General features: G+C 41.5%; 1 protein-coding gene and 1 pseudogene across 29 annotated transcripts in view; both read right to left on the bottom strand.

Moving 5' to 3' along the window:
- Positions 1-12655, bottom strand: part of CACNA1C (calcium voltage-gated channel subunit alpha1 C) — a 734056-nt gene that overhangs the window by 33770 nt on the left and 687631 nt on the right. For all 29 annotated transcript variants that reach the window (XR_015721584.1, XM_087855496.1, XM_087855495.1 and 26 more), the window contains 4 exons: positions 7333-7498; positions 6625-6752; positions 5891-5987; positions 3947-4049 (listed from right to left, as the gene is read on the bottom strand). Coding sequence is in view for 28 of the 29 variants with exons in the window: in XM_087855496.1 (XP_087711622.1) it covers positions 3947-4049; positions 5891-5987; positions 6625-6752; positions 7333-7498 (494 nt within the window). In the remaining variant the exon portion in view is untranslated. The remainder of the gene's footprint in view (positions 1-3946; positions 4050-5890; positions 5988-6624; positions 6753-7332; positions 7499-12655) is intronic.
- On the bottom strand, positions 11518-11628 carry LOC123778288 (U2 spliceosomal RNA; annotated as a pseudogene).

Below are 12655 nucleotides of genomic sequence, written 5' to 3' on the forward strand. Positions count from 1 at the left end.
CTCTCCTCTTCCATTCATGATTTTATTTGTTCGGGTCCTTTCTCTTTTCTTTTTTGATAAGTCTGGCTAGGGTTTGTCAATTTTATTCTTTCAAAGAACCAGCTCCTAGTTTTGTTGATCTGTTCTACTGTTTTTTTTTTTTAATTTCTATATCATTGATCTCTGCTCTAATCTTTATTACTTCTCTTCTCCTGCTGGATTTAAGCTTTATTTGCTGTTCTTTTTCCAGCTCCTTTAGGTGTAAGTTTAGGTTGTGTATTTGAGAGTTTTCTTTTTTTTTGAGAAAGGCCTGTATTGCTATATACTTCCATCTTAGGACCACCTTTGCTGCATCCCAAAGGTTCTGAACTGTCATGTTTTCACTTTCATTTGCTTCTATGTATTTTTTTTAATTCGTCTTTAATTTCATGGTTGACCCATTCATTCTTTAGTTAGGATGCTCTTTCACCTCCATGTGTTTGTGTCGCTTCCAATTTTTTTTTTCTTGTGATTGAGTTCAAGTTTTAAAGCACTATGTTCTGAAAATATGCGTGGTATAATCTCAGTCTTTTTATACCAGTTGAGACCTGATTGGTGACCCAGTATGTGACCTCTTCTGGAGAATGTTCCATGTGCACTCAAGAAGAATGTGTATTCTGTTGCTTTAGGATGAAATGCTCTGAATATACCTGTGAAATCCATCTGATCCAGTGTGTCAATCAAAGCCCTTGTTTCTTTTTTGATCTTCTGCTTAGATGATCTGTCCATTGCTGTGACTGGGGTGTTAAAGTCCCCTACTATTGTATTATTATCAATGTGTTTCTTTAATTTTGGTATTAATTGGTTTATATAATTGGCTGTTCCCAAATTAGGGGTATAAATATTTACAGTTGTTAGATCTTCTTGTTGGATAGACCCTTTTATTATGATAAAGTGTCCTTCTTCATCTCTTATTACAGTCTTGGTTTAAAATCTAGTTTGTCTGATACTCCAGCTTTCTTTTGATGTCCATTAGAATGATAAATGGTCCTCCACCCTCTCACTTTGAATCTGGAGGTGTCTTTGGGTCTAGAATGAGTCTCTTGTAGACAGCATATTGATGGGTCTTGTTTTTTTATTATCCAATCTGATACTTTATATCTTTTGATTGGAACATTTAGTCCCTTTACATTCACAGTAATTACTGAAAGATCTGAATTTAGTGCCATACCTATAAAGTCACTGGCTCTGTAGATTGTCTCTGTTCTTTTCTGGTCTTTGTTACTTTTGGGCTCTCTCTTCATTCAAAGGATCCCCTTTAATATTTCTTGCAGGGCTGGTTTAGTGTTCACAAATACTTTTAGTTTTGTTTATTCTGGACAGTCTTTATTTCTCCTTCTACTTTGAATGACAGCCTCTCTGGATAAAGTATTCTTGGCTTCATATTTTCCCATTTAGCACAATGAATATATCATGCCAGTCCTTTCTGGCCTGCCAGGTCTCTCTGGACAGGTCTGCTGCTAGCCTTATGCTTCTACCCTTGTAAGTTAAGAACCTTTTGTCCCAAGCTGCTTTCAGGATTTTCTCTTTATCTCTGAAATTTGCAAGCTACACTATTTTATGTTGAGGTGTTGATTTATTTTTATTGATTTTCAGTGGGGTTCCCTGTGCTGTCTGGACTTGAATGCTTGTTTCCTTCCCCAGATTAAGGAAGTTAAAACTATTCTCATTTTAAAACTTCTTTTTTCTTTTTGCTGTTCTGACTGGGTGATTTCCACTGTTCTGTCTTTCAGATTGCCAATCCATTCTTCTGTATCGTCTAATCTGCTGTTGATTACTAGTGTATTTCTCAATTCGATTGTTGTATTCTTCAGCTCTGTGACTCCTGTTTGGTACTTTCTATATTTTCTGACTCTTTGTTGAAGTTCTCACTGTGCTCCTCCATTCTTCTCCTGGGTTTGGTGAGCATCTTTATGACCATTACTTTGAACTCCACTTGGTCTGATAAATTACCTGTCTCCATTTCATCAGGGTTTCCCCCCGCTGGGGTTTCACCTTGTTCTTTCATTTAGAACATATTCTTCTGTCTCTTCATTTTGTTTGATTTTCAGTGTTAGCCTCTACAAATTAGGCGGAATAGCCACCTTTCCCAGTCTTAAGGAGCAGCCTTGTGTAGGAACATCTCCTGTGTACATTGTGTGTGCCTGGAAGCTTTGGCTGGCTGGCTGGAGCTGAAGCCAGCATGGCCTGGGGGAGTCCAGGAGCACACTATGCCTGGTCTACCCTGATGGAATGGCTAGAACTGGAGCAGGCACTGGCCAGGGGTGGCCTGGGGTGCACTGAGACTGGAGACCACCTTGGTGGGGTGGTAGAAGCTGGGGCGGGCATGGATGGAGGGCTACCTTGGGGAGAGCTGGTGTGGACTAAGGGCCTGGGGCTCACTGGAGTAACCAAAGCTGACCAACTAGAGCACCTGGACTCTGCTCCCATCTGCACTATCAAGGTGGAGGGGAATGTAAACAATTGTGCTTATTGGTACCTCCAACCTGGAAGAGAGTTCCAGTAGTTCCCTTTCCCCTGCCATTAAGTGGATGTAAATGGATTTCCTTCACTTATAGTCTTGTTGCCCTTCAAGCCACTGTTTTTCCTGTGTCCCAGGATGGGTGAGCTTGGGTATAGGGCCCTCAGTGCTATCCTTCCTCACTGCAGGTTGTAACATTGGTTTTTTGGGGGAAGGTTTCCCATGGTTACCATGTCTTCATCTTTCCTACCATTTTCTGTGTGGTCCCTCTTTGTTGTATAGAAGTTGTTCAATCAGCACTCAGTTCTTCAGGATGAATTGTTCTATATGTGGGTGTAGATTTAGTGTGTCCTTGAGAGGAGGTGAGTTCAGGGTCTTCCTATGCCAGCATGTTGGACTGTCTCCCTCAGCCTTTGTTTCTCTTTAGTTCAGCAGCATAACTTGAACTATTTTAAGATTAGCTCATTATTTTAACATGTATCTTGCTGGCCTGGTTCCTGTTTTCCCTCATTTTAGATATTTCTATTATTTTCTGGAAGGATTTAACTGAGAAAAGGCACTTCTCTGCTGGATTATTCACTGAAGTGAATTTCCACACATCATTATCTTTCTTATTTTACAAATGAAGGAGCTGAAGTAGAGAGAGAATAAATGATTTATTACATTTTAAACAAACTTCAACAGCTGAATCAGAGGCAGGTGGTCTTCTGACCACAATCTACAAAACACTATCATAAGCTAGAAGTTCTTAGAGAGCGATCACATCTTCTTAGGTACATTCTATATAGCTTTTTCCACAGAGCGGTTCAGAAATACTTATCAGTTACAAGGACAGCAGGTTACCTCAGCCAAGGCTGCTGCTGGCCAATAGGGTACCTTTGTGCAAACCAGAAGGCATCCCTTCAGGTGAACACAGCTCTGAGGAAGCATGGCCCAACCAGTAGAGCATAGGTGAGATCTTAACCCACAGCCTCTGGCTGGCTGAGCACCTGGATCCAGGTACAGCCTGTACAATTGTATGTGACGACTTTGACCATAGTCAGCATTTGCCAATATGACCCCGTTCTACAGTTCTAATTTAAAAAGGAAGTTAAGCATTTGAGAGATCCACACAGTCAGTAAAATTCCATTTAGTTGGGGCTTAGCCCTGCTTTAGGTAACACTCATCACCTTCTGCTTTTTTAACTATAAGCTATGACTTCAAGATATCACCCAGAATAATTTCTAGAAATTAATGGAAGGCTAGAATTCAAAATAAATAAGCTAGAGACCAGCAGGCCATTCAAGGAGCAAAGGAAACAAAAGTAGGTTGGGCTTCCTCAGCATCCCTGGATGTGAAGTTATCACTGAACCACTGCTCTGATGCTACATGGAATGGGAAGATCCTGGCAGCATTTCTGCAAGCTGTTTGGTTAGTCTGCTAGATCTTCAGAATGGCTCTCCCAGTGGCCCTCAGATGACACTTACCTTCTGTTTTGATTCGCAGGGCTGTCCGGACCAGGGCAAACAGGGTGGCATTGAACATGACTGTCCCATCACTGTTCAGAGGCATGTTCATGGAGACCAGGCGCTGGAGGGGGAAGAGGAGGCAAAGCTGGTGATTATAGCAAACAGTTCTCGAAGGACCTACGGAGCCACCAGGGCAGGAGAATGCTGGGAGGGTGCCTTGAAACTTGTGTGCATGTGTCAGGAGCAGGAAGGGGTTTGAGGCATGGGTCATTAAAATGTATTCAAAACCTGTTTTGGGGGAAACCTTAGGTCTGCTATAAGTACTCTCACCCTTCCACATAGGGTGAGGGAGGAATAGAACTTGTTCTTATTAGACCCTTGCGTCCACAAAAGGATGTTAAGCCCACCCAACCCCTCCTCAGCTCAAATGTCCACTCAGGCATTTGTGTGTGCTCTCTACTGGCAACAAAGAACAGCTGCATGCCAGGCTCTTGCCAGAAGCCCACCTGCCAGCCAGCACTCATTCAAAGCCTGATAAGAGAGATAGTAATGGCAGGTTTGCATACAGGAGTTGCAGTGTATCCTCTTTTCTGTATATTGAAAAATAGACCTCTGCATCAAGCTGGGTCAAAAGCTTGTTGGCTGGATAGGATTGACCTTTTCCCTCCTTCCTCATCACCCAAAATTGCTGCCGTTGCATTGTGCCCTGGTGTGGGGCCCTCAGCACACACCAGAATAATTATGAGAAAGAACACCATGAAAGTCATTCTGGCATTTGCTCTCAAGATGTGGTCAAAGATGTTATTTGTTAGATCACATGGTGTCCCCCTATTAATCATAGTGCCAAGAAGAGTTATAATTTTCCTGAGTGACTGGATCTTCTTGACTCTCATGGTCAGTGTGAATTGTGGAGCAGTCACTGGGAAGCTGAACACCCAATTGGTAGCCTGTCCAGGCCCATCTGGAGACCATGATGGATGCACTATCATCTCATGCAGGCCACACTTGTCCTTGCTCTTTTGTTCATTGTGCTTTGACATTACATTTAATTTGTGCTTTTCCCCCCTCATATCTTCTATAACCTTGGAAATATTCTAAAATCTTTTTTTTTTGGAACATAGTGGAGATATAAGTGAGAAAAAACTGAGTAAAACAGAGCACAATTCAATTCTCCATTTCCCATTAGTGGATTATCCATAGTTGAATTTTTCTATTTGTGCTTCTTCTATGCAGCTCTCTGAACTCACTTCCCCCAACTCTTTTCATCTCACAGTGATTCTCACAATACAGAATGGTGGAAATGGGAATTAAAAGAAGAGGGGATAGAGTAGAAGCAATACTCTTTGGCAACTGTGGGGCTACCTGATTGGGATTACAGTGAGGTAAGAGAGGTGCCTGGGCACACAATTTAAGGAGCTGCTCAGTCTCAAGGTCATAAGAGGGCCACATGAGCAAGAGTTGGGTCTAAAGAACCTAGGATGCTTGTCTTTAACTTTTATGGGGTCATAGACTCACTTAGAAATCTGATGAACATGATAGATCCTCTCCCTGGTAAAATTTGTGAGTGTTTCAGTGATTTTGTACACAACTTTAGGGCTTTCCAGGTCCCTAAAGCTGATGAATGGACACTTTAATAGCCCTTTGATCCCAGGAAGAGAACCTCTAACCCATCCGTCCTTGGCTGGAAGTCTTCCAGGATGCCTAGGTGGTACAGTCTGATGGGACTGGGCATGTGATCTGTTGGATCATGAGGCATTCACCTCAGTTTTCCTTTATAGAGTCTGAGGATTTGTTGTTGGAAGGAACCTTAAAATGTAATCTGGCTCAGGCTCATTTCTTTAGCACACAAAATATTATTGTCATGCCCTTAAAGGATCAATGGCCTGACTAAAGTCACAAGACAAACAGGCTTCTTCCCTCCCATATTTTCTTTTTCCCCTGTGAACCCAGGTCATCACTTACTTTGCAAGCCACGCGGTGAGGGCACAGCTTCCCAAAACCCAGTGGGGGCTGGATCCGTCGAAGCAGGGTCACCACATCTAGGTGCTTGATACGACCCCTAAAAGAGGAAGGTGAGGAGGGAAAGATCAGTCAGAGGGCCATGGTCTCAGCCTGCAGCCCACGACTCATGTATCAGGCTCTTCATAGCCGTCGCCCTATTGGTCAAACTCAGTGCAGAGTTGCAGAATTGCATGGTAAAACTCCAAAACCAATATATACATGTTTAGATTTTAATGAGCAACTTTCCAGCAGTGCTATGTTCAAAGTGGAAGGGACTTTAGGTAGTTCAATGAGATTCTCACATATACTTGCTGCTGCAATCTAACCATCTGACCAAAAGGCATTTATTAAGTGTCAACTAAATGTGACTGACAAATAAGGTATCCTTGAACCCGAGGAGAGAATAGGGTTGAGATCTGCTTAACTCTAAACATTTTAACTTGAATACTTACTAGTTATTCCTCACACTAAGATCTCCCATCCTTCTGCTCAACTGAAAATAGATATGCTCTTGACTTAGCCCAAGATGCTTGACCTCCTATTGCTGGCCTTTGACCCTTGACCCTGGGGTCTGGTGCAGTTCAGTGTTTCTAATCGATCTACCCAATGCTAACCTGTGTTGAACCTCTTCTATAGGTATGGTCACATAATGTCCTCTAGACTTTGGGAACCAGTGTTTCCCTCTGGGAACTTACTTGGCTTCAGGATCATACTCTGCCCAGATTCTTTTAAATTCATCCAGATGATGGGGACCAAGAATTGACCAGTCCCTTGTCAGGTAGTCAAAGTTGTCCATGATGACAGCTACAAAGAGGTTGATGATCTGAAAAGAACAGAGATATGATGAGCTTCTTGCCACTTGAATTCACTTTGCCAGCCAGTGCCATACCTGGCAGAAGCCCACATTTCTAAAGACCAGGTATGTTCACCATCTAAAAAATCAGCCCCTGGTGCTGTGGTCTCTTGTGTATGAACCTGACACAGCTCCTCTCAGAGTGGTGTGGGATGAACCCCACATGTGGGCTGGACAGCTTCTCTTATACCAAACCGCTGGGTAGGGCTGCCAAGGACAGAGGGCAGCTTTCTCCACCACCCTTCCCTACAATCCTCATCAAAGTGTCCAAAACATATCCATTGCCTCTAGGCCTCCACACACATCCCTTCTGTCCCCTGGGACAAATGCCACCATGACAAGAGCCAAGAAGAGAAGAGAAAGGTGCTGGTTGGGCTTGCTTTGGCCCAGGGCTTTATGCCCTCGTCTAGTGGTTGCATATTGCTACTAACTGAGTCTTTCTAAGCTGGCTCCTCTGACTGCAAGCTGCAGAGAGAGAGGGCCTGGGCTGCCTTGAACTGCACACTCACAACCTGTGGCTGTTCAGTGCCCCCCCCCCCCCCCGGCTTACCAGGAAGGCACAAAGCATGTAGAAGCTGATGAAGTAGAAGACCGCGAAGCTGCTGCCACAGGGTGTTTCGCCTTCTGTGCTGTTGCTGGGCTCTGATTCGGGGGCACACTTCTTCCCTGGCATGCAGGCCAGCATGATGTCCTGCCATGCCTCCCCGGTGGCACACCTAGGGGAGAGAGGTGAGAGAGTCCGCCACCCGTGGGGCCCATCTCATATCTCTGGATCTTTCCTTCACCCTTTGCCCCATCCTCCCTCCTCAGAGGGACTACTAAGTTGAATTTGGTGTTTATCGTTCCCTGAATGCTCTTATACATTCGCTAAATATGAAGATACATAGCATTGTTTTGAATAGTTTAAAACTTTCCAGAGATGGTCACAATCCACCTTCTCTGAAAAGTCCTTCTTTTTGCCATTCATGTTAAGTTTTGGAGATTTATCCATTAGGCTCTAGTTCATTCATCTTAACTGCCATATAGCAGTATATTCTATGTATATACCAATTTTTAAAAAATATTTTATTTATTTGAGAGAGAATGAGAGCACGAGCAGAGACAGAGGGAGAAGCAGACTCCCAGCTGAGCAGGGAGCCCAATGTGGGACTTGATCCCAGGACCCTGGGATCATTACCTGAGCCGAAGGCAGATGGTTATCTGACTGAGCCACCCAGGTGCCCTCTATGATACCATTTTAATAAACCTGCTGTCCCGTTAAAGGTTTCTCTTTTATTTTCTTTTTTGCTATTACAAAGAACCCTACAATCAGCATGCAGGTCCATGCCCTGGTTATCTGCTTAGAGAGTGGAATTGCCAGGTGAAGGAGGTGTGTCTTCACTTCCACTAGGTATTGCTGGTTCTCCAAAGGTTTGTGCAATTTATGCTCCTGTTGTCAGTGTGGGACAAATGCCATTGCTTTGCAGACCTGTCAACGTTTTTTCGGTTTTCCTGAGGTATAATTGACAAAATTGTAAGATATTTACAGTGTCTGTCGTAATGATTTGATCCAACTCCTCCCACCTAGTTAACACACTCATCCCCTCACATATTGATCTTTTTTTTTAATGAGCACATTTCAGATCTTAGAAAATTTCAAGTATGTAATACAGCGTTATCAACTACCAACACCATGTTACCCATTAGATCTTCAGAACTTCTTTATCTTATAGCCGAAAGTGTGTGCCCTTCTCCTAACTTCTCCCTATCCTCATCCCTTCCAGCTCCTGGCTAACTCCTTTTCTACTCTCTGATTCTATGAGTTTAGACTTGTCAACTCTTTGTATTAATGAATTTTAAAAAATGTTGCTCATGTGATGGGTGTGAAATGATATTTCATTGCTGTCTTAATTTGGGTTTAAATGATTAATGGGTTAAGAATTTTTATTTCATTTTCTGTTGAACTGTGTGTTCATATTTTTGTCTCTCTCCTGGGTTATTTGTCTTCTTGTTCATTTGTGGTTTTTTTAAAAAAATATATTCTTTCTATTAATCCTTTGTCAGTTACGTGCATAGTAAGTACCTTCCTCCAGTCTGTGGCTTGTCTATAGCCTTATTTATGGTGAAACCTATTTATTTTAATGAATCTAAATTTTATTTTATTTTTGTAAAGATTTATTTATTTATTTGATAGAGAGAGAGCGAGCTGGGGTAGGGACAGAGGGAGAGGGAGAGAATCTCAGGCAGACTCCCCACTGAGTGTGGAGCCCAACAGGAGGCTTGATCCCATGACCCTGAGATCATGACCTGAGCTGAAACCAAGAGTCAGACACTTAACCGACTAACTGAGCCACCCAGGCAGCCCTGATGAATCTAAATTTTAAATTTCACTGTTTTTTGCTATCTCGTTTGAAGAAATCCTTCCTTATTCTAGGTCATAAAGATATTTTCCTACATATTCTAAAAATTCTAAAATTTTGTTTTATATAATAACCCATTAATCTGGAATTTATTTTTGTTCTTTTTTTAGTAATAATATTTTTTTATTATATTATGTTAGTCACCATACAGTACATCCCTGGTTTTTTTTTTTAAAGATTTTATTTATTTATTTGACAGAGATAGAGACAGCCAGCGAGAGAGGGAACGCAAGCAGGGGGAGTGGGAGAGGAAGAAGCAGGCTCCCAGCGGAGGAGCCCGATGTGGGGCTCGATCCCAGATCGCCGGGATCACGCCCTGAGCCAAAGGCAGACGCTTAACGACTGCGCTACCCAGGCGCCCCACATCCCTGGTTTTTGATGTAAAGTTCCATGATTCATTAGTTGCGTATAACACCCAGTGCACCATGCAATACGTGCCCTCCTTATAACCCAGCACCAGCCTATCCCATTCCCCACCCCCCTCCCCTCTGAAGCCCTCAGTTTGTTTCTCAGATACAAGGTAGAAATACGCTTTATCTTTTCCTTTGTGGATAACCAATTTTCTTAATACAATTTATTGAGTAGTTCATCTTTACCTACTGATTTGAAATATCCCTTCTTCTTCTTTTTTTAAATAATATTTATTTTGTTATCTTAGTCACCATACAGTACATCCCCAGTTCTTGATGCAATGTTCCATGATTCATTACTTGCTTATAACACCCAGTACACCATGCAATATGTGCCCTCCTTAATACCCATCACCGGCCTATCCCAATCCCCCACCCCCCTCCCCTCTGAAGCCCTCAGTTTGTTTCCAAGAGTCCACAGTCTCTCGTGGTTCATTCCCCTTTCTGTTTACCCCCCTTCATTGAAATATCCCTTCTGACATAAATTGTATTTCCATAGCTGTGAGGGTCTCGTGCTAGCCTTTTCATTATATTTTGTAGGTTTATTTGTCTATGTTGATACCAATGAACCACACTGTCTTGATCACAGAGCTTTATATTAAGTCTTGCTCTCTTATAAACAGTGAGTCCCTCCAGCTTGTTGTTCTTCAAAATTGCCCTGGCTATTCATTTTCCTTTTTTCTTACACAGACACATTAGCATCAGCTCATCAAGTTCCATGAACAATCCCACTGACAGTCTTATTGGAATTGCATAGATTAACTTGGAGAATTTGATATTTTTGTGACATTAAGGCTCCCAGCCATCAATATGGCACACCTCTCCATTTATTTGAGCCTTATGTAATGTCTTTTAAGAATTTTTTATAATTCCCCCATGTATATCTTTTGTTAGATTATTTCTAGGTATCTTATTTAAAATAAATGAACAAAATTTTGGTATTATAAGCAGTACATTTAAGAAGTTATATTTCCTGTTTGCAACTGATGTATAGGGAATACTGTCGATTTTATCTGTGCAAGATTGGCTGAATTCTCTTAGTTCTGCTGTTTCTCTTGTATAGCTTACATGGGCAATAAATTTTTAAAAGAGGTTTTATTTATTTTCTTTTTATGGTAGTAAAATACACATAACAAAATTTACCATCTTAACCATTTTTAAGTGTTTAGTTTAGTGGTATTAAATATATCCACATTGTTGTGCAGCAATCACCACCATGCATCCCCATAATTCATCTTTTCATCTTGTAAAACTGAAGCTCTGTGCCTATTAACTAATAAGTCCCCATTCTCCTCTCCCCCTAGGCCCTGGCAACCACCTCTTTACTCTCTGTGTTTACAATTTTGACTAAGTACCTCATATAAGTGGAATTGCATAATATTTGTCTTTTTGTGACTGGCTTATTTCACTTAGCTTACTGTCCTCGAGGTTCAACCCTGTTGTAGCATATTGCAGAATTTCCTTCCTTTTTCAAGGCTGGATAATATTGCGTTGCATGTATGCACCACATTCTGCTTATCTATTCACGTGTCAGTGGGCACTTGGGTTGCTTCCACATTTTACCCATTGTGAATAATGCTGCTATGAACATGGTTGTACAACTATCTCTTCTAGATCCTGAATTCAGTTGGCTGGTATATATACCCAGAAGTGAAGTTGATGGATCATATGGTAATTTTATCTTTAATTTTTTGAGGAACCATCATACTGTTTTCCACAACGGGTGTGCCTTTTTATATCCCACAACAGGGCATAAGGGTTCCAATCACTCCACATCTTTGCCAATACCTGTTGTTCTCTGTTTTGTTTTGTTTTTTGATAGTAGCCATCCTAATGAACGAGGTAGTAGCTCACTGTGGTTTTGATTTACATTTCCCTATGATTAGTGACGTGAAACATCTTTTCCTGTGCTTATTGGCCATTCATATATCTTCTTTGGAAAAATGTCGATTCAAAATGTCTATTCAGGTCCTTTGCCCATTAAACTGATAAGAACAGATACTATACTTGATCTTAGCCAAAAGGCCGAGAAGCGGTAGGTCCTTTGCCCATTAAAAAAAAGATTTATTTATTTTAGAGAGAGAAAGAAATTAGAGGGGAGGAGCAAAGGGAGAGGGAGAGAGAGATTCTCAAGCAGATTCCTTGCTGAGCATGGAGCCTCATGCAGACCTTGATCCCCCGACCCTGAGATTATGACCGGAGCCTAAATCAAGAGTTGGACGCTTAACTGACTGAACCACCCCAGGCGCCCCTCTTTTGCCCATTTTAAAGTTGTTGTTATTGTTGTTGTTGTTTTGGTTGTCGTTGTCGTTGAGTTTAGCGATCTTTTTTTTTTGGCATTTAATTTTGTTATTTCTCTAATTCCTACTCTTTGATTTTTTTTTTCTTATTGCATTGGATAAAATTTGCAGTATAATGTTGATTAGAAAAGGTGCTCTTTTCTGTTATATTCCTAATTACCTATTAGAGACTGAGTGTGTTCCCACCAAATGAGTATGTTGAAGTCCTAAACCTCAATAAATTTGCAGGTGAGGCCTTAGGAGGTAATAAGGCTTAGATCAGGTCATAAGGCTGGGGCCCCCATAATAAAATTAGTGTCTTCATAAGAACAGGAAGAGAGACTAGAGCTTTCTCTCTCTCCGTCATATGAGGACACAGCAACAAGGTGGCTCTCTTTAGGCCAGGAAGAGGGCTCACACCAGGAACTGAATTGGCTGGGACCTTGATCTCAGACTTTCAGCCTCCAGATACATGAGAAGGAAATGTCTGCTGTTTAAGCACCCATTTTGTATTTTGTTACAGAAGGCTGACAAAATTAAACTTGCCAGGACAGGAAAGTGATTGTTTTCCCTTGTTGATCTTCCACTTTACTGATCCTATTGATGGTTATAAGGGTTCTGAGTTGATATGCTTGTTTTATTCTACTTGGATCAACCTGTTGTTGTCAACAATGACAGTTAGGTCTACACATTTTCATATTTATACTTCTTGCTTTTTTTTTCTTTCTTAATACATAAGGTATTAGCCTTATTTAGCCTTATAGAATGACTTAATGGAATGACTG

This window comes from Ursus americanus, chromosome 25, assembly GCF_024610735.1.
Source record: "Ursus americanus isolate L20-20 chromosome 25, mUrsAme1.1.p, whole genome shotgun sequence".
Classification (NCBI taxonomy): domain Eukaryota; kingdom Metazoa; phylum Chordata; class Mammalia; order Carnivora; family Ursidae; genus Ursus; species Ursus americanus.